The 23,403-nt window shown below is 34.3% G+C and overlaps 2 protein-coding genes and 1 pseudogene across 2 annotated transcripts; 1 reads left to right on the top strand and 2 right to left on the bottom strand.

Annotated features, from left to right (window-relative positions):
• The first annotated feature begins 1,391 nt into the window (after window positions 1-1,391).
• On the top strand, window positions 1,392-12,419 carry LOC110690628. The gene is made up of 8 exons (XM_021867476.1): window positions 1,392-1,772; window positions 2,619-2,810; window positions 4,681-4,846; window positions 5,119-5,569; window positions 9,710-9,941; window positions 10,139-10,330; window positions 11,611-11,776; window positions 11,968-12,419. Exons 1-8 carry the CDS (start codon window positions 1,539-1,541, stop codon window positions 12,417-12,419), a joined length of 2,085 nt encoding a protein of 694 aa, XP_021723168.1. The 5' UTR covers window positions 1,392-1,538.
• Window positions 12,420-12,833: 414 nt separating this feature from the next.
• LOC110690631 lies at window positions 12,834-21,413 on the bottom strand (annotated as a pseudogene).
• LOC110690629 (protein MAIN-LIKE 1-like) lies at window positions 16,472-19,671 on the bottom strand. Its single transcript, XM_021867477.1, has 4 exons — window positions 19,544-19,671; window positions 17,316-18,653; window positions 16,810-17,235; window positions 16,472-16,714 (listed from the first exon to the last, which is right to left on the bottom strand). The coding sequence occupies exons 1-4, from the start codon at window positions 19,610-19,612 to the stop codon at window positions 16,574-16,576; spliced, it is 1,974 nt and encodes a 657-aa protein (XP_021723169.1). The 5' UTR covers window positions 19,613-19,671; the 3' UTR covers window positions 16,472-16,573.
• Window positions 21,414-23,403: the final 1,990 nt, after the last annotated feature.

The raw sequence follows: 23,403 nt of genomic DNA, 5'->3' as shown, positions 1-23,403 counted from the left end.
TGTCACTGAACACATTGCCCAAAATAAAATTTTAAAGTCATAATGTATTGAATAATGCACGCATTAGATAAAGTGATGTGAATTTAGTCATGATAAATCTAGAGTAAAGGTTTAATATGTTAGTGATAGAGAATATCTATAAAATATTCTCATCCTAGGTTTAGGATATATTTTGTATAAGATTATCTTTGATATCTGTACATATCTTATAGTTACCTAATATGATTAGGTTTCTCATTGTAACCCTATAAATATTGATTAATGGAAATCACTCTAATCAATGGAAATCACTCTAATCAAGGTAACTATAAGATATGTACAGATATCAAAGATAATCTTATACAAAATATATCATAAACCTAGGATGAGAATATTCTATGGATATTCTCTATCAGAAACAATGCTACTATGGGAAATCTAACCTGGAGATGTGTTAAGATAATTCCTAATTTGTCGAGATGAACACACCCTATCTAATCTTTTGGTCCTCCTTTTCTAGAAGGAATACTCAAAGTCTCTAACAAATGTACTGACTTTTCGCAGGATTCATCTCTCATGAATTATTAGCTGGCTAAATTTTGTAAAATGTTGATTTTGGATTTGAATTTTAATTTGAAAACTGAAAAGTATTCATTCAAGTTGGACACATGCTCAATTTACAAATGCTTACTTTTGAAGATGTATATGTCCAATAAGGCAGCTTACATAACAGTTCCAAGTAGGAATTATATGGCGATTGATTTGATGGATTCGGCTTACAATATTTGTTTTAGGTTAAATACAATACTTTAATTAATATATTTGTTAATATATAATTCTAATTGTTAATATTTATTATTATTTTTAATAAAATTATGTAAATTGAATTTGTTGAAAATATACGTTAAAAAAATCGAAAACATCTTATTCTTTAACGACATTTATTCTTATATGCTAGTTAATAATAAAGGCATGTTCACGTTTACTTAGTTTCAGTTCAGTTTAGCTCTAATCAGTTCAGTTCAATTCAGCTCATTTCAATAAATGTAAACAGACCCTAAATATGAACAAAATAAAACATACAAATATTGTCAAAGTCAAATTGTTGCATCTAAACAAAATAGAGATCATAGCTTAGCTAATTAAAGTCTTAGCATAGCTCAAAAGATATACTTCCATCCTATGTATTAATACAAGTAGTATTATATTTCTTGTTAGCTATTTCAAATTAAGACACACCTTAATGAAATATCATAGGGCCTAAGTTTAAAGTTGAAATGTAATTAAGAAAAAGAAAATCTAACTACTCCCTATTAATTAATGATTTTATCCATGACAGTACATTTCATTTTGTCCACTTCTACAAATATGTTCTGCTTGGAATTTGGGCCCAACCTAACATTCTTCTTAGAATATTTAATTTACTCAAATTGTTCACACTTTAATTTGGATTGGACTAGATGCTATCATGCTATAAATTAAGTCCTTTGCTTTCCTTACAATCCTCCACCTCCCTCTTATTCAAAAACAGTGTCTAGGCTCATTAAGCCATAGCAGAAATGACTTCCTTTTTATCAACATCTAGTTCAAAGTTCTTCAATTCAAAACTACAATATTGCTTGTTTTGGCTATTAATTGGTGTAGCTTCAGCTCAATTATCACCAAATTTCTATTCAAGCTCATGCCCAAATGCACTTTCCACAATCCAATCTGCTGTTCAATCTGCTATAAATAATGAGACTCGCATGGGAGCATCCTTACTCCGGCTTCATTTCCATGATTGCTTTGTAAATGTAAGTCACACTTGAATGCTTTGATCATATTATTTTCTAGCATGTATGCTTGTAATACCCTTTAATAATGTTCTTGAATTAGTTGATCATTTCATGCAAGTTTAGTTAATTTAGAGGAATGTTCAACAAGTTTGCGTTTGCTCATCTTTGTCGGTCCAATTTCATCATGACCGATTTTGAGGTCAATGGTTTTATTAACGATTTGAATTGGTGTATTGGTTTATACCATTATTATCAACATTATTGATTGAAAAAGTTGAAAAAAATCTACATATTCAAATATGCTTATAGCAACCTAATCTACTTGTCGCATCGAACATGTTTATATAGGTAGTAAAAACCAAAAAGAATTGTTGCATATGAAACGTAAAGTGATCCTACTATAATCATTTTATACCTTTACCATGTTACCAATAAATAGTCATCTCAATGCGCGTAACATGTCACCCCTAAATACAGCTATATATTTTAACATAGCATAGATTGTCACCCCCATACTATTTTCACCATTTTGTACTTCAAACATATATATATATATATATATATATAACTAATTAACTAATTAATTAACTACTTGTATATTTGAAATATTTAAAAAGTATTTAGACATTTATATTTCTAAAAAATATTTATTTATATATTTTCTCTTTTTAATAATACTAACAACTAAATTTGTGTCAACACACCAAACTAAATAGTATTCTTGATATGACTAGCTATCGTTTGTGCATTAACCGTCCAAATTTTATTTTTTAATTGGAAGAGAATTACTTATTATTAGTTTGGATTAAGCTTAATTGCATATATCAAACTATTTGACAAATTATACTTTATGTGGACGAACAGGGATGTGATGGTTCCATTTTACTCGATGACACAGCAAATTTCACTGGTGAGAAAACAGCGGTTCCAAATCTAAATTCAGTTAGGGGTTTTGAAGTGATTGATACCATTAAATCACAAGTTGAGAATGTATGCGCCGGTGTTGTATCTTGTGCTGATATATTAGCAGTTGCTGCTAGAGATTCTGTGGTTGCGGTAACAATGCTACTCCCTCCGTTTTTTTTTTTAAATGCATTCTTTTAATTTTTGCACTATTAACATACCATGATTGACTTGATTTTTTCAAGTCTATAAAATAAATAAATGTTATAATATAATATATCATTAGATCGATACGTCATAATAATGTCTAGTTTCAAAATATGGAATATAATTTTGTTATCATTTTTACTAATTAATAATTAAAGATATTAATGGTCAAAATTACGTCTCCATCAAACTGATATAAATAAAGTTTTTAAGTCTTCTTGGGATTAAATTAAATTTCCTTACTTTTCATGTCAATCAATTAATATGACACATGAACCTATGGACATCCACCAAACTTGTCAAATCTCATGTATAGAACAGTAGTAATAAGATATAAAGTTAATAATCACGAGAAGTCATCTATTCACATGGTTACACATTTTAAAGTAATTAATCATCTAATATAAAGTTTAAAAATCTTTTGGAGTAGGTGTTTATGAAGGTGACTTCATAATGGAAAAACACATGTAATTTCCGTGTGTTATTTTTTTTTTTCTTTAATTATTTTCGTGTTAAAAGAAGGGCAGAAGAGTAATATTTAGTAATAGCTAGGGCGTGAATAGTAAAAATAAAGTTTACATGACAAGTAGTTCTCTTGAAGAGTGTTACTACCTCCGGTTCGTATTATATGCAACTTTGGTGGATTATTTGTGAGATATAAAAAATTTCAAAGTTGCATATAATACGAACCAGAGGTAACATATAAAATGAAAGGAATGAATACATTATCTATCTATCTATACTTCGTAGTTAAAATCACAAACCACACATTACTTATATGCCACATGTCACCACAAATCACTCATATGCTACATACTACCTTCTTTATAAAAAAAATAAAGTTCATGTCTTTATGCATTCTGTAACTTGCAAATTTAAGTAGGGAAATTAAGTGTTTCAACTACACCAAAATAAAGTCGTAGTCTTTTCATCTCCTAAACTTAAAATAAAGTAATAGTAAAAAAAAAAAAAAAAAAAAAAAAAAAAGGTTGAGCTAATTAGTCCACATTATATAAAGTATAATAAACAATGTTGACTCATATAACACAAATAAGCAACATATTACAAGGAAAACATTCTAAGTAATAACCCGTGCATAAAACGGGCCAGAAGGCTAATTATAGCTAAATAGTTGTAAAAAGATGGCTTAACGAGTAATATATTGACGTATCATTAAACAAACAACACTAAAAAAAAAAAAAAAAAAAACAAACAACACTATAAAGCTAGAATTCGAACTCTGTTTATCTTGTGATAAAGTGATAAATAAATAAATAAAGCTAATGTAGTTTAAAAAAAAAAAAAAAAAAAAACTTCCCCCATAATATACTAATAATTATTTTAGCTTTTTTCAATTTGACCATATATACTCAAGCAACACTCTCCTCTTTAATTCTCCACTTTAATCATATACTTTGATTTATATACCTGCTAATTACAATAGTACATTTGATTTTCATGCTTGTTTTTTATGATTTGTAACTTTAACTATTATATACTTTAATTATGATTATAAAAATAAAAATTAATAATATAAAAATATATATTTAGATAAATAAATCTAGTAAAATCTCACTTGTTTACAGTTCGACCTTAATAGTAATAAATGTGAAAATGTTGTGAATAAATAAAATAAAACAAAAAAAGTATATAGATTTGTTTCAATAGAAGCAATATCAATTTTTAAATATCATAATTGATGAAATTTAAGGTTTAGATTATGTTTTTGCTTTTTTACTTTTACTTTCTAAGACTTACATTAGAAGGAATGCATGTGTACTTGCAATAATTTTTCAATTTTTGTTCCATAATTTAGCTTGGTGGACAAAATTATACCGTGTTACTTGGAAGAAGAGATTCCACAACAGCAAATATGAGTGCAGCTAATTCCAGTCTTCCTGCTCCTACTTTCAATCTTTCCCGACTTATTACTTTGTTTTCCAACCATGGCTTTAATGCCCAAGAGTTGGTTGCTTTGTCAGGTATGTACGTACTCAATAGTTTGGCTCGGCCACATACACGTTAAAAATAGTTTATTGTAAGATGAAAGTGATATTTAAAATCTCACAACGTTCAATAAACATATATATGGTACTGAGATAAACTTTTCATATATATATACATAGTGACATATTGTTACATATCATATATATTCAGCTGTTGTCAAATAACATAAATAAATAAACTTTTTATATTCATAGTGACATATAATTACGTATGTTATATTAAGACATTGTACGTTCATGTATTGCAGGTGCACATACTATAGGGCAAGCAAGATGCACTACATTCCGACCACGTATCTATAACGATACTAACATAAATTCCACATTCGCCACATCTCTACAATCAAATTGTCCTCAGACCGGAGGTGACAACAACACTTCACCACTCGATACTACCCCGAACACGTTCGACAATGCCTACTTCAACGACTTGTTAAGCCTAAAGGGTCTTCTTCACTCGGACCAAGAATTGTGGAGTGGTAATACTACTGGAACCACGGATAATCAAGTCTCGGCTTATAGTTCAAATTCGACGGCATTCTTTAGGGATTTCTCCAATGCTATGATAAAGATGGGTAACATGAGTGTTCTTACAGGTACAAGTGGAGAAATAAGAACAAATTGTAGGAAGCCAAACTCAGCTGGTTTGAACTTGATTGACACTAAGATTATTGATCTAATCACAACTATATTTAATATGTAAGGTATTGTATGCTAAGGAAAAATAAATGCATTGTGTGTTTTGTGATCTAGTATGTTCTTAATATTTTAATGAACTAAGGAATATATGAAAAATCTTGTAACGGTTTTGAGTTTTATATATGGATAACTTACTGTATACTTCCTTTGCATTTTTAGTTAATATATTTTGACTATTGCACTATTTAGGGGCCGTTTGGTTGGGGTTAATAATCAAAGGGAAAGGGAATGAATATGCCTCATTCCCTTTGTTGATGTTTGTTTGTCATTTTTTTTCATTCGCTTTACCCATTTTTATTTTTGACTTTACCCAAAATCCTTCTATCTTGATTCCCCACCCCTCTAGCCTTTTCCATTCCCTTTCCTAAGCCACCACTACACACACCAGCCACTACCTTACCCACTTACCCCCACCGCACAACCACCTCGCCGGAGCTCGCCTAGTCCTCGTCGGGTGTCGCCGGAGCTCGCCCAATCCTCGCCGGCAGATGCCGCACCTTCCCATCTCCAAATCAAAACTCGTCGTACCTCCCTCTAAAGAATTCTCCCTTCCCGAAAAAACTTAACTCACCTACGAAAAACCCATCCTCGTCCACTTAAAACCGTCAGCCGTCACCTCCCCTACCCTCGAAACCCTAGCTGTTAGGGTTTCGAGAATAAGGGAGGTGACGGCCGACGGTTTTAAGGGGACGAGGATGGCCTGGGTTTCTAGGGTTTTTCGTGGGCGGGGGGAAGGTTTTCGTGGGCGGAGGAAGGTGGTTTTCTGGGCGGCGAGAGGTGGGGAAGGTGTAGCGACAGGCGGCGATGGTGGAGGAGGTACGACAACGAGCGGTGAGGTGGTGGTTGGGCGGTTGAGTGGTTGGAGAAGTCACTACCACCAATGCACAACCCCTCATTCCCATGCCTTTGATTTTTAAAAACAAACAACATAGTATAAAGAAAGGGTTTCATTCCACTCTCTTCGATTCCCTTTGTTTATTCCATTCCATTTACCCCGTGTGAACCAAACGGCCCCTTAGTGTGTTTACAAACTATAGTTTGATTAGCTTTTGTGACGTCACACACATATATAAAAACTTTAACCAATAATAATATCTTTAACTATCAATAAGTATAATTTAAAATAATAGAAGATTAATAATCTACTCATTGAGATGATTCCAACAAGTATCTACATGATATTTTTTTTTCTTATGTATAATTCACAAACATTGGTCAAAGTAGGCTTAACGATAATAGTGCCAAAACTCCCAATATGACACTTCAAAAAAAGGAGGGAGTATTGATCATATGGAATCATGTTTGAATCATTTCGATCTAATTAACTATTATTTGTACCCGCTTTTTATAATATACAATGTCGATAATTAGATGTACTAATTGTTAAAATTGTATGTTGGCAAATGTGATAATAGACAACATATAAGTTTTAAATGTCATCATTCTGTTGATCTGTTTGTCTTAAATATAGCTTATATACAACCTAATAACCTATATAGATCCGACAATGTGTAAGCGTGTAACCAACGTAACTAATTAATCGTATAAAAAATTAGTAAAAGAAAATGCATTATGCATAAGATCCAGAAGAACCTAATTTAAAATGAGTACAGATATAAAAATTTAATAATTTTAATATAAATGAAAAATAATTCACATATAAACCCGAGTTTATATTAAATTCTAAAACTAATGGTGCGACGCCATAAGTACAAGTTCATATATACTCCATATATACATAGATACTTTGTATTTTTGTAATGAGCAATACTCTTCTGATCTTGAACTATTGTAACTTTTGACTATAAGATTTTTTCAGCTATGTTCATTCTCTAACATTGACCATTTGTGATAAGAAAAAAAAACCCAATCTTATTCACTTGAACAATTAATATTTTGAAATGAATTGATGCTATATTGTTATATATGCACATCAAAATTTAATAAACAATGTATCTAAACTATTGTTTGGATGCCTTGATTAATTAACATAGTAGTATACAAAGTATCTAAGTGTCGTATGATTTGACCCGTAAATCTTGGGTACCTACCTAAATTTATAAAGCCCATCCTTAACAATAAACCACTTTGATGTAATATAATTCTAGCATAACAATGTGAACCAGAGCAAACGTCTGAATGATTGAGCAAACTAACAAATCAGATATTTAAATAGGACAATCAATGAAAATACTCCAAATTGTACGTGCATCATCATATTGCGATCGAATTGTCCACATACTATTTTTTTTTTTTTTTTTTGACAAAAGAGCTATCAAAGAAAAACACACTGCAACAGAAAGAAACAAACTAAAACTAAAAAAATGGCAATTGTCGTCGCCTAGCGCAACCAGGACCGAGAACCTTACGAATTTGACACACCAAAAAAGATTTAACAACCGCACGCAATTCTAGAGTGAGCCACCAAACCGAAATGTCCATTGGACCTGAATCCGGAAGCAAAGAGAGAAGGGGCGCACAATCAGAATGAATCTGAATCTTTAAGAATCCTTTGCGAACCACAGCCTGAAGTCCCCATAAACAAGCTTGTAGCTCAGACTGTAATGCCGATCCAGATAAAGAAGTCCTACTACCTCCACCCAAAATCTCCGAAGAATAAAGGTCACGAATAACCCAACCTGCCCCAGCCTACAAGTGGAGCAATCCCAAGCTCCATCGACAATCAAACAAACCGTGGGGCATACGCCAGCTAGGTAAACCCCTCAAACACAACCAAGGATTACCTAAAAGCACAGGCGAACTAGACGAGCAGGACCCCAATACAGATTTCTTCCATTCCTAAGACTGGACACAACGGTGGAACCAATCCTCGGCCAGAACTTCAATTGTCCTAGGCGAGTAAACTGCATGTCTGAACCTTAACTGGTTCCGGGAAAGCCAAATAACCCAAAGAAGAGCAAATAAAGACATAATACCCTTCCAAAATTTATGAGAATAGAACTGAGAAACGGTGTCAGCCAGCCAATCCCCAAACTGAGGGAACAACCAAAGATCCCAACAAATCCCCAATGCTCCCGACTACCATAAAGATCTCACAACAAGACAGTCTCTAAAAGTGTGCGACACCTCCTCCCATTCCTGATGGCAAAAGGCACATATCGGGTCAACCGAACAACCACGATAATGCAGAAGAGATGCCATCGGAAGAGCATCATGTAATAGTTTCCAGCCAAACACCTTCTGCCGAGTGAACTAAACTGAACTAAACTGATGATTGGAGCTGAACTGAACTGAAATTAAGCTGAAGTGAACAAACCCTAAGTCAAAACTATTATGTGAATATGAAAAAAATCAAAGTGTAACACTTAAAAACAAAACATGGAAGGAGTAGTAAGGGTGAGCACGAGGATTTCGGACCAGATATACGAAATTTGGGATATCTAATAATGTTTGAATCCATTTAGAAAATTTTTTGATCAGATATACCGAATATCATGTATCCGAAATATTATATAATAATTTTTAATTGAGAATTGTTTTAAGGAAATTACATGTACAATAACACCTAGATTTTTGGATCGGTTATTCGTTATCCGAAATAAGGATATTTAAATTGGATATCTGTTATCTGATGTCCTCAATTAAAAATATTGAGGATATTATCAAGATATCTGAAAATCCAAAAGTTGGTATCTAAATAGATGTCCAATATCCAAAAATTTAGGATCGGATATCAGATTTGAAATTAGTATATCCGATCCGATATCCTAAAATATCAAAATCGGATCTTCATATTTTTAGGGCTTGTTCACATTTACTGAACTGAGCTGAACTGAACTATTTGGAGCTGAATTGAACTGAACTGAACTTATTGGAGCTTAACTAAACTGAATTGAATTGAATATAGCTTAAATGAATATTTTATAAGAAGAAGGAAATTAAGAACTAAACTGAACTGAATTAAACTAATTGAAACTGAACTAAACTGAGCTTTTTGAAACTGAACTAAACTGAAATGAAATTAAGCTGAAGCGAACAGGCCCTTAGATCTTTGGATAGTTTTGCTCAGCCCTACTTTATACTCCACTTTGTATTGTCTATATATATTTAAGTACATGCTACCATCCACCCATCATTGTATTCAAGGAAACAATAATCAGTATTATTAATTTCTCCTAGTTCCAATATAATGGAGTTTTTCTTATCATCTTTTGGATCCAAGTTTTTCTGTTTTAAGCTTCAATATTACTTGTTTTTAGTACTCATTGGAGGAGCTTCAGCTCAATTAACACCAAATTTCTATTCAAACTCGTGCCCAAATTTACTATCCACAATCCAATCTGCTGTGAGGAATGAGGCTCGCATGGGAGCATCCTTGCTTCGGCTTCACTTCCATGATTACTTTGTTAATGTATTGCAACACTCGACAAATTGAACACTTTCTACAAATATAAACTTGCATTTGATATGATGTTATGTGATTTATAATGTTTTCACCATCTTCTTTAATTTATGGTTTATTATTACATGCAAGTTCTTTGTTTTTACGTCTAATAATACGTCAAATGATTTTGACATAAAGAATTGCACTCTATGTGGATGCAACAGGGTTGTGACGGTTCGATTTTACTCAATGACACTGCCAATTTTACTGGAGAACAAAGTGCAACTCCAAATATTAATTCGGTGAGAGGCTTTGAGGTGATCGACAACATAACAGCTCGGGTTGAGAGTATATGTGCTGGTGTTGTATCATGTGCTGATATTTTAGCAGTTGCTGCTAGAGACTCCGTTGTTGAGGTATAATAATTTTTATACTCATAGTAATACCTTTATACGTATTATACTCACTACTTGAGTAATACTCTCTCCGTTTTTAAATATTTGCTCTATTTTTCTTTTTCAGCTACTTGCTCTAGTTTCTTATTTGAAAAACTTTTACAATATTTAATTAATTTCGCCTACCAGGTGGACCCAATAATATTAATTCTATATTCTCTCTTCTTCAATCCTCTCCACTACTTTTGGTTTTTTACAATTTTTTATTCTTCCACCTACTATACTACCTACATATTTTATTACTTTCTCCAATTTCTCCTAAAACTCCGCGCATGTAGAAACGGAGCTAGTATTTCTTAAAACTATATTACGTATTAGGATTGAGATCCAATAAGAAGTTTCCTAAAATTAGAAAAATGAGAATGATGAATTGTGCATAAGTTTTTCATTAAATATGCAAAATTGATTTTCAAATTAAAAAAAAAATATGAATTTTTTGGAAAATCGAAAAATATGCACTGTTTAAAATTTATGCACATTGATTGGGGTCAAATTTATTTTTCTTTTTCTTTTTTTGTTTTTTTTTGCTCATTCAGTTCAAAAATATATGCACATTCAGTACAAAAAATATACACATAAAATCCTTCTCATTTTAAGTAAACCATATTTTAATTTGACCCCAAATCTATATATCATCAATATTCCATGGCATCATTGATAGAAATTTTATACTACCTATATTTATAACGTATTAAAATTTTTACATAAAATTATAAATATTTATGAATGATTTAATCTAGTTAAATAAACTAAGGTAAACATAATTTAAGAGAAAATTGCCATGTATAGAGGACAAATAACATTTGAGTAAAGAGAAATTAAATTGTTAGAGAATTTTTCAACTATATAAAATGACTTTGATTTGGACATTTGATGAGATGAGTGGTATGAAACTACGTAGAAGCCTATCACTAACGAATCACTAATCAAGTACTCGTAGAAGTACATGGCTGTCATTTGCATATAATTATGGTGAAAGAAACTAGTGTTTCTTGATGTTTGTTGTTACTTACTCTGAATTTCGTATGAAAAAGTGTTATTAGAGTATTACGTAGGGTTCTACCCCCGCTTAAGGTTTTGCAAGTTGATAAATAAATTAAAAATCTACATTAAGTAACCGTTAAAATAAGAACATGTGAACAATAAAATAAGTCAAATTATATGAGAATATTTTGTTATTACTCGTATTATTTTATTATTACTCGTATTAGTTATAATTACTTTGCTTCGTTATTATTCAGCTTGGTGGACCAAGTTGGACCGTGCTACTAGGAAGAAGAGATTCAACCACAGCAAATTTAACTGCAGCTAATGTCAATCTTCCTGCTCCAACTATGAATATAAGCGAGCTCACTAAAATGTTCTCTGACAAAGGACTTAATCCACAAGATTTGGTTGCTTTATCAGGTTTATTGACTAATTCAATACCTCTTTTTTATTTAACACTTTTTCTACATGTAAATTATCATATACGGGGTATATATATATTAATTATCAAAGTTGTGCATTCATATTAATATAACGTGAAATTCAATATAAAAATTAAGTGAGTAACTTCAATCGATAGATTAATCTTGTTTATTGATAATCTATTGTAGGAGCTCACACTATTGGTGTTGCAAAATGCTTGAATTTCCAAAATTGCCTCTCACAAGACTCCAACATAAACCCCACATTTGCTTCATCTTTACAAGGAACTTGCCCTAGGGATGGGTCAAGGGCTAACAACACCGTGCCACTCGACGCAACCCCAACGACGTTTGATAATGTCTACTTCAATAACTTGTTGATTTCACAAGGTCTACTTCACTCCGACCAGGAATTGTTCAATGGTACTGGATCAACAGACTCTATAGTCTCGTCTTATAGTTCAAATTCTTCAACATTCTTTAGAGACTTTGCCAATGCAATGATAAAGATGGGAAACATTGATGTTATTACGGGCACAAATGGAGAGATTAGAACTAGTTGTTGGAAGACCAACACTGATGCTTCAACCTTGATTAAAGAGAAGATTTTCGATATAATCACAACTCTCTTTGATGTTTAAGGATATATGGGATTACCAAAAGAAATTAAACTTAAACGAACCTTCTTTATATAATTAGGATTCTACTCGTACTAAATGTGTATTCTTGTAAACTAAGGAAGACTATGTATTCAAGTAAACTAAGACAATATGAAATACTATGTATCAATGTATGTGAAATACTTAGCTACTAATAAGAAATAGGAATAACCTACCAATGGTATTATCCAAGATATCATCCGTATATACCAAGATGCATGGTATATGATTTGTATGAAACACTTGGTAAATACTAATTGTAAAGCAAAATAGTATTAACATAAATATTATGGACAAAGACACAAAGTACTACCTCCGTTACAGGTTATGTGCAACGATTAGACATTTTACCTCTCTGTTTTATGTCAAATCGTTGCAAATAACCTGTAACGGAGATAGTATAATTTTATACGTTAACGTTGTGCAATTTTTTCAATTCAGGGGACCGATCAATCAATTTTATAAATAGCTTAGTACAAGGCCTTTGATTATAAGACGATCTTGTATTTAGCGTGTTCTTTAATTAAAAATGTATATAGCTAAATGAGACTATTACACTTAGGTGTTTGTCCTAACTTTGGAACAATTAATTGTGTAAAAAAAAAAAAACCGATAATTCAAAAAATATCGTTCAAGATCACACTAATTAATATATTTCATTAATACATAGCAACTATACACAATTCATTGAGGCGAAAACAAAAGTAAAAAAAATAGGAAAAGAAATCAATATCACAATACATTAAAAGAAAAAAAAATCCACTTTCCTTACAATTCAAATGCAATAGTTGTAATAAGTACAAAAATATTCATAATCTCAACCATATATACGTAGTAAAATCAATTGGTTTTGCTGCAAATAGTTCTAATTTCTCCGTTTGTGCCAGTAAGTACACTCAAGTTACCCATCTTCACCATTGCATCCGAGAAATCAGTGAGAAATGTTGAAGAACTCGAGCTATAAGACGAGACTTGAGAGTCCGTGGTTCCGGTACCATTTCCATTATACAATTGTTGGTCGGAGTGAAGAAGACCTTGTTGGCTCATTAAGTTGGTGTAGTAGGCATTGTCGAACGTTGTTGCACTTGTTTTGTCAAGGGGCGAAAGGTTGTTGTCTCCTCCACTTTGAGGACAATTTGCTTGCAAAGACGTTGCAAATGTGGAGTTTATATTAGTTTCGTTATATATACGTGTTTTGAATGTGGTGCATCTTGCTTGCCGTATAGTATGAGCTCCTACAATTGGAAAAAAAAAAAAAAAAAAAAACATTAGTTGAAATGTAACACAATTTTACTAGTAATGCTACATTGAATACATTTAATGATAGGATATAAATATAAAATGCATGCATGTCCATTATTGGCTCATTGCATGCATATTCTAATTCAATTCAATATTAAGTTCATGCATGCGCGCTCATGCATTCATGTACGTTTGTTTAAATTTTATTTTGTACATCGTGTCCCTATTTATATTGTTTATTTACCAAATGGGATTTGTTAAACATCGCCCGCGTTTTTCTACATAAAGCCCACATTTTTTAAAAATGTTGACATTATTGCCCTTGTTTTAATTTTTACCGAAAATAAAATTTTTCACTCATAAAAAATGTGGAGCAGGACTGGATCGCCGAGTGAAACCGAAGAGCCCTCAACGTCGGGTAGATGCACCGGAGAGACGCCGTTGACGCCGGAAAAGGAGGTACGAAGCCATCTAAAACCACGAATTGGCGGCTGGCGTCCTGCCGGGACGCCGTGACCGTAGTGGTGGCGCCTAGCCAGGACGCCGCCACCGTGGCTCTGGCGCCTGGCCAGGACGCCGCCACCGTGGCCGTGGCGTCTGGCCAAGACGCCGCCGCCACGGTGGCGGCGTCCTGGCCAGGCGCCACCGCCACGGTGGCGGCGTCCTGGCTAGACGCCACCGCCACGGTGGCGGCGTCCTGGCTAGGCGCCACCACTGTTTTTTTTTTTTTTTTTTTTTAATTTAATTTAAAATTTGTTTATTTTTTTTTTTTTGTGTTACAATTTTTTTCTTTTTTTTTTTGGTTTTTTTTTTTGTTTTGTTTTTAATTGTTTTAATTTGTTTTTGTTTTTAATTTATTTATTTTTTATTTTTTTTTTTACAATTTTTTTCGTTTTATGTTTTTTTTTTGTTTTTATTTTTTTGGTTTATTTTTATTTATTTAATCTAAAGTTTTGTTTATGTTTTTTATTTTTGTGTTTTGTTTTTTTTTTTTTTTTGAATACTTTTTGTTTATTTCTTTGTTTGTTGTTTATAATTTATTATTGTTTTTGCTTTTGTGCTAATGTTGTGTCAAATGTATTAATTTAATCTACTCTTATGTGATTATATTTATATGTTATTGTTGCAGGATTATGGTGGAGACGGAAATGATTATAGTGGGATTTTTGTACACGATGGTCTGTTCGAAGATGCTCAACAAGCGGTTGATTGGGCGAAACAGGTTGCAATTAGATCAGGTTTTTGTTTAGTAGTAGCAACTCATAAATCTCAACGGGATGGTAGAATGGATCGCATTTTGAGATGCGACCGTTATCGCAAAAGGGAGGAACGAGATTTCAGTCAAGCGATTCGGTTTGATACAAAGCGGAAAGGTTGTGGGTGTCAGTTCAGAGTAAAGGTTCGACAACAGCAAAGGGGTGACGGTTGGGAAGTGAAGAGTTACGGTAAATGGGGGTATCACAACCATGAGATGATCGCATATGAAGTGGGTCATCGACAGTTAAGTGGCCTAAGTCCTGCTGCGAAACTAATTGTAAAAGAAATGAGTGATGCTCAAGTGAAGCCTGCTAAAATATTAGCATCTGTGTTGGAGAAATTTCCTGAAGACCAGCCAAACCGAAGACACATCTACAACGTCAGACATAAATTGAGGTTTGAACGGTCAGAGGGAAGGAACCCTATACAGCAGCTTCTACACCAGGCACAAGCACGTGGTTACCTGTACTGGTTTGAATCTGATGAAGACACATCGGAGGTGACTCATTTGTTCCTTGTGCATCCTGATTGTGCTGATATGATTTCGTCTTGGCCATCTGTGATTCTGATCGATTCAACGTACAAGACAAACAAGTATAAGTTTCCACTGGTTGAGATGGTTGGGATGACTCCAACGAACCAGAACTTTTTGATTGGTTATGCAGTTATGAAGGATGAGACGGTTGCGAGTTACCGTTGGGTGTTGGAGAAGTTGAGAAATTACATCGGCCCAAGTGTTCAGCCATCGGCCATCGTCAGCGATTGTGAGGGAGGTCTCTTTGCCCCTATAAAGACAGGATCCCTAACATCATGATGCCGTTCCTGGACGGGTGGAATGATGTGGTTGCAGATGGTAACTGTGGATTTCGGGTTGTGGCTGATGTGTTTCAGATGGGTGAAGACAACTACGGTTTAGTGCGTCAGTTGATGTACAGTGAAATCGCCTCAAACCGAGCTGTTTATCGCCACGTGTACGGACAGGACTTGGATAGGTCTCTGCAGCGTATCCGGTGGGGAGGAGGACGTTGCGGTCAAAATCATTGGTTCGACGCGCCCCTTGATCTCTTCGCCGTTGCAAACATCTACAAGTGTGCAGTGATGCATTTCGGCCTTGGTTTGCATGGTCGAGCTTACTATCCGTGTACCACGGTTCTGCCTTGGTGTTCGCGTGAGACCGTCACCAGACCGGTAAGAGAGGTTGCTATTGGATTTCTGGGGCCGTCATACAGACATTTCATCCGACTGGACCTGTCACCCGATTTTCCGGTCCCACCGATTATACCAACGTGGTACACCATTCGTACAGCAAGCGTAGAGGGCTGGGATGCGCTATATCATGACCGGGTGCAGCAGTGGAACAATCTAGTTGCCTTTTCTATGTGACCTAATATTGCTATTGCTATGTTTTTCCCATTTATTTAATTTTCGGATTCTAATTTTCGTATTTAGTTTTCCCATTTAAATGTGAACCTGTATTTAGTTTTCGTATGCCCACTAATTACAACTTAAAATAAAAGTTATAAAAACTAAAAATATAATGTCAAATTCTAAGAACTTAAAATAATAATTATAAGAACAGATAATGTTAACTTTTACAAACAACTAGGAAAATGTTTTATAAATGCACTGCCGACATATCAATAATCTCTCTGTGACGCCCACTGCCACTGCTCAAGGGCCCGTTCCAGTTCATCAATAACAGCTCTGCCTGTTGCAGTCGTCATGTTGTCCCTCTCCTCAAAAAGTCTGTGTCCCAACTGCGTCATCTTTCCCATCCACTACACATAACAAAACACATAAAATTCAATAACGACGTATTATGAGACGTATTATATGAAAAAAAACACAACTACAAATGTTTTATGAGACGTACCGCATCCACGGCAGTGGGCGGTGGCACATCATCATCATCGGCGTCGTCGCCGTGGTGGACGTCTCTGATCAACCTCGGGTGCGAGTGCCGGTTGTACCACTCCATGTAGTGCTGGTCACACATGGCAGCCACCCCAGTTGGCGGCCGCTGCAACTGCTCAATCCATATGCGGGCAACCATCGGAAACTGCTCCCACGTGCCAATCATGCTTGCCGGCCATTGGACGACGTACTCCTTCAACGACGCAGATCGGACGGCCTTACTGGGCCATGCTGGTGGAGGAGGAACAACTTGGACATATCCAAGCTGGCGAAGACAGCGCTGCGGCATGTACGCCTCTACGATCTCACGATACTGAATCAGTCCCGTGTAGAGGGTCCTGGGTACCCTATTACTAGGGTTCTGGCCGAAAGGCATCCAGTTCACCTGCACATTTTTTAAAATTAGTAAGATTCATACAATAAACACATCAAACTATAAAAGTAGAAATAATTTAAACACTTTACCTCTAATGGGGACATCCTGTCAAGCAATAACCGTATCGATCGCAGGCGGTCAATGGACTTCTTCTCGACACGCGGACTCCACGCACAGGCACGTGGCTGGCCATCCCCAATAGGAACCGGGTCGCGGTGTGGTCGAAACGCCGGGAAATACTCGTATATCCACGTCTGTAACAACGTCATACATCCAGTGATACCTGCCGCATCAGCCCGGCTCGAGAATCCTAACTGGCGATACATGTACGCTAATGTAGCCGACCCCCAAGAAAACTGGCCTACTCTGTCGGGCTCACACGCGTCAACTATGTCGCGTGGCCTGAGCTTGTTTCCGCTCTTATCCGGAAACAAGGTACACCCGAGAAGAAGAAAAACATATGCAGCCAGCTGTGTGTCCTGCGTCCTACGTGAAGTGGGGTGCAAACATCGCTGCAAAACTGCTGCGATCTTAACACCGCCGTGATCCCACACACCAAGTGCCGCTGTGTACAGCGCAGCCCTATCCACCGCCAACAGCTCCGCCAATAAATCTGCCTGATCCGCATCTGTGACAACAGATGCTCGGTTTCCCTCTACGGGAATCCCAAGGATGGCCTCGACGTCATGCAACATGATCGTCATCTCACCGAACGGAAGGTGGAAAGAGTTCGTGTCCGGCTGCCATCGCTCAACGAAAGCCGTGATCAGCGTCGAGTCAATCCTCTCATGCATGGTGGCAGGAAGGTGGCTCACTCTAGTGGCCCTCAATCGGCCGACCATCTCGCTCTCCTCCGGCCAAGCCTCAGCCCAACTACACAAGAAGTTACAAGTCCTCTCCCGGGTTTGGCATTTCAAAATGCCGCTATCCAAAGCCCGCTCTTGGTCCTCCCAAATACGGGTAGCGATGTGTCCTAGAAAGCTAGGAATCACACTCCCGTCTATAGGTCCCCCAGCCACCTCGCCCCTCACCACCCAAGAATCATTAACGGCCCTCGACCGTTTTCTGCTAACCGCAGACACAGTGGACGCAGATGATGTGCCAGATCTACTAACAAATCTACCATCTCTACCCTTACGCACGTCTACCCTACGCGTCTCATACACATCATCAAGCCTCTGACTGAATGGACCGTAATCATCATATGGTCCACTCTGATCGTCCACATCCTCATCTGCATCCTCCTCCTCCTCCTCCTCATCACCATCATCATCTTCATCATCCTCAGAATAGTGCACCCGTTCTCTACGAGCCGAGGCCGAAATACCACGGGATCTAACGTGTCTGGGCCCCGAGCTCTCCATTGAGTTCATCGTACTTCTCATAATGTCCATACTCTTCCCAGCCCCAGAACGAAAATACGATGCCTAACACAAAATAACAAAACATGTAATATGCAATATAAACATGTAATATAAACATAAAAAAAGTAATTAAAATAAATAAATAAAACAATATACATATGATGGAAAATAAATTAAAAACATTACAAAATATTAACAACCTAAAAATAAAAAAATTAATAACCTAATAAATAAATAAATAAAAAATTGGAAAAAACAAAGCAAAAAAAAAAATTACCCAAAAAAAACAAATTGGAAAAAACAAAGTGAAAAATATAAAATTATAAAAACTTCAAAAAAGAAGAACATCAAAATTTTAAAAAAAATTTATAACAAAAAAAAGGGAACATAAAATTTTTTTTAAGTAAAAAAACTAATTCAAAAAAAAAAAAACAAGAACAATAAACAAGAACATAAAATTAAAAATTAAAAAAAAAAAAAAAGAGGAACATAAAATTTTTTTAAAAAAAACCAACAAAATTTAAAACAAAATAAAAAAAAAATCAGAAACATAAAATTTAAAATTAAAAAAAAGAAAAACAAATTTAAAAAAAAATCAAAAAAAAAATAATTATTTTCGAAAATTAAATTTCAAATTTAAAACCAAAAAAAAATTAAAAAAATAAATAAAAAGGCGGCGGCGCCTAGGCCAGACGCCGTGACGGTGGCGGCGGCGTCTAGCCCAGACGCCACTACCACGGCGGCGGCGCCTAGGCCAGACGCCGGTGCCGTGGTTCTGGCGCCTGGGCCAGACGCCACCGCCACCGTCACGGCGTCTGGCCTAGGCGCCGCCGCCGTGGTAGTGGCGTCTGGGCTAGACGCCGCCGCCGTGGTGGTGGCGTCTGGCCTAGGCGCCACCACCGCCTCCGACCTTTTTTTTTTTAATTTTTAAACACAAAATTAATAAAAAATACCTTCTCGCCGGAAAACCGCTGTCCACCCGCCGCCTGTGCCGCCACTTCCTTGCCGGGCCGCCTCGACATCGCTCGGAAAGTTTTTTAGAGAGAGAAAGTGGAAGTAGAGAATTGAGAGAAGAAATTGTGTTTTTTACTTTGAGGGCAAAAGTGACAATTCACTCTAATTTTGTGGGCTTTATGTGGAGATTCGCGGGCGATGTTTAGCAATTGAGTACCAAATAAGGCCACCATTTCTTGGGTAGTAAAGCCTTTGTCTGAAAAAGACTTGATGAGCTCGTTTATATTCAAAGTTGGGGCTGGAATATCGGAATTAGCCGTGCTAAGGCTTGCTGTAGTTGAATCTCTTCTTCCTAACAATACTGTCCAACTTGGTCCACCAAGCTGAAAAATGAAAAATAAAAAATAAAAATTAGAAACTGGAGAGATATGAGATATCTCTAACAATATTAGAGTGTCACATAAAAACAACAATTGGAAATTTCATGTTTAATAAGATTGATGATGAATATATAATTGTGATTCGAAAAAGAAATAAATTAAATCAAATTGCTAAATCAAACTAATTTTAACATTTTAAGAGTTCTTTCTAATTGATGAAAACACTTGAAATAGATACTTACCTCAACCACAGAGTCTCTAGCAGCAATCGCTACAATATCAGCACAAGATACAACCCTGGGACATAAATTCTCAACTTGAGATTTAATAGTGTCTATTACTTCATAACACTTGAAATTCTCCGGTAAAGTTTGAAGTGTCATTGAGCAAAATTGAACCATCACATCCCTGTCAATCACCGAGAGAAGATAAATCAAACTTCTTTTCTTTACTCTTTGTCAAGTCTTGTTTAACTTGTGTTGCTAATTACGGCAACCAATCTAATTAAAAACTTACTAAAAACATTCATGAGTATTACCCTAGCTTTTATGTATTATGCGAGTAGTGATTTGTGCCTTTTATCTTTTATCTTATTGTGTTACTTCATTTTTTAATTAGTTGCAACTTTTTTTGCACTATATATTCACTAGATTGTAATCAGGAAACCATCTTTAATGATATATACTAAAGTTAAAACACAGTCAAATACAAGTATGTGGGATCTTGGTATATTTATCTCAAATATTAACATTTTGTAAATTTTACTTATTGATAATTAAGTAAATTATCGATTGAAATTATTCATTGACAAAAGTGAAAGTCAACTCATTGCATAGAAGAAACAAATAAAAAGTATAAACAAAGCACAGTAGTGTTACTAAACCCAAGTAAATAATTACAATTAACTACGGAGTATTATATAGTACGTGTGCATGTCAAAACCAACTAACAATTCGAATTTTTGTACAAACGTTATTGATACTCAAAACTTTAATTAATCATATACTTGTATACGCTTAAAAGGAAGACATGCATGGAGATTTAATTATTTATTTTATTAAGAAAAGAGTTATTTCAAGCTCAAGAGTTGAACTAATCAAATAGTAGTATAAACTCAACTAGATGAAAGGAAATCTTATGCATGAACATCAACTATTGATCCTTGTAACACATAATTAAACTTTGCTACTTACATTAACAAAGCAGTCATGGAAATGAAGCCGAAGTAAGGATGCTCCCATGCGAGCCTCACTCCCCACAGCAGATTTAACTGCAGATTGGATTGTGGAGAGCGCATTTGGGCACGAGCTTGAATAGAAGTTAGATGATAATTGAGCCGTAACAGCTCCTATTAGTGTCAAAAGCAACCAAAATTGAAGCTTAAAGCCGGAAGGTTTTGATGTGGAAGACAATAGAGAAGCCATTTGTGTTATGGATAAGTGTATAAGAGAAAACAAGTGTATAGATTATGATTATGATTATTATTATTATTGTATGTAGGTTGGCTTGATTTCGAAGGAAGAATATAATGCGTACATATATAAGTGTGTGATAATACCAAGAGGAATTATTCAAGTCAATATTTCATCGCTCACTAAATTAGGTTTGTAATAAATACCATGCAAGTTGTGTTACAATAATAGTTCACGACAAACTCTTTCAAATCAAATTATATGTTTATATTCTTTTTAAGTTGTTTATAAATTAGACCATGTTTTGTTCACTTTATTTTTCTGAATTGGAGTTATTTTTACTTAACATGATATCTCTATTTCATTTATTTTCCAATTTTTAGGCGTAAGATTATCATGATGCATAAAAGCTTGATCAATACCACAAACATTTTTTTTAATACTTGTAACTAACAGAACCAAAAATTTCGTGATATACAAAAAATATTACTGCAGTTATACTTTAATGAGTTAAAAATTACTGTGCAATATTAAGCATAATTTTTTTTATAATTTACAATAAAGAATTTGCAAACAAACAATATGCAAACTAGGAATAGCTCAATGATTTACAATACTTAGTTCTTGTTTAGTTCACCTTATTTTTACTTGTTTCAGAGAAAATAAGTTCACATCAGATCAAATCAGAAAAAATAAGTTAAGACCAGATCATCGTTTTATGTACAATTTTTATCGCTAAATATCTTTAATTTCGTAATGAAAAAAATTATGAAAATTACATATTAATGAAATACACATTATTACGAATCTAATAAGATCTTACTTGATATATTTTTTACCTTACAGATTATCGTACAATTAAGGTCAAGGATTAGTCAAAACAGACACTAAGATCATATCAGACCAGATCAAATCATATTAGACCAGACCAGATCAAATCAAATTAAATCAAACCAGATCAGATCAGATTAGATCAAATAAGCAAAAATCAGGTAAACTAAACAATACCTTACTTCTAAGAGGATTTCATGAGTGCACTTATTATTGTACACACGAAGAATTCTTTCTACTCCTCAAAGAATTATACAGAGTATGTTGTTACAACAAAGTGAAGCACATCCTTTATGCAAGTGCACAAAATTAAAGATGAAAAGAGAAAGGGAAAATAAAAGGCAAAGTATAACTTTGAAATATTTTATTAGTTATCTATAGACCAATGTTTAAGTAGATTCTTTATCATATAATTATTCTAAACAATTATATCGTCGCTCAGTTTTCAACTGTTATAAGTACATTTTTTTTCATTTTTTAGTCAACACAATCTCTCATAGTACGCAATCATCTTACCACTCATAAGTCATAATCTAGTGCCTGGTTCGCGGAGGCGTATGTACAAAGCATGGTACATACTTTTCATTAAAAAACAAAAAAAAAATATATTATAGAAATGTGATGAACATAAAACTAGAGAACATGAAAATTAAAAAACATATTGTTAAATAAAGTTTTTTTTTATCTTTATGTTCTTTATTTATCAGTTTGATGTACTTTTTACTTATGACATAATGTTCACTATTTATTGTGAATTTTTTTTAAAATTTTGTCTATACATTATGGTGGATGAATGTAACTAATGGTCCTTAAATAATATTATCATATTTTTTTATTAATATTGCGGATGTTCTTTAGATATATAAATTAAAATAATATAAAGTTAGATGTTCTTTATAAAACAGCTATATGTTCTTTACAAAACAAGTATAAGCTCATTCTAATTTTTTTAAAAAATACTCGTAAAAATAAAAACTAAAATGCTAAATGTACCATGCTTGGGACATTAGCGTCTACGAAGAAAATTTCACTCATAATCAACACAATCTTATACTACGCACTCATAATATACACAATCTCATAGTATGCACTGAAAATAGCTTCTGAAATTATACTACCTTCGGTCCAAATTACTCACAATTTTAGGGCATTATTTGTGAAATACAAAATATTCCAAAGTTGCAAGTAATTTGGATCGGAGGAAGTATTATGGAGTATATAATCCTTCATTCATAT

Source organism: Chenopodium quinoa, unplaced genomic scaffold (genome assembly GCF_001683475.1).
Source record: "Chenopodium quinoa cultivar QQ74 unplaced genomic scaffold, ASM168347v1, whole genome shotgun sequence".
Classification (NCBI taxonomy): Eukaryota; Viridiplantae; Streptophyta; class Magnoliopsida; order Caryophyllales; family Amaranthaceae; genus Chenopodium; species Chenopodium quinoa.
This window is presented reverse-complemented; position numbering and strand designations above follow the sequence as displayed.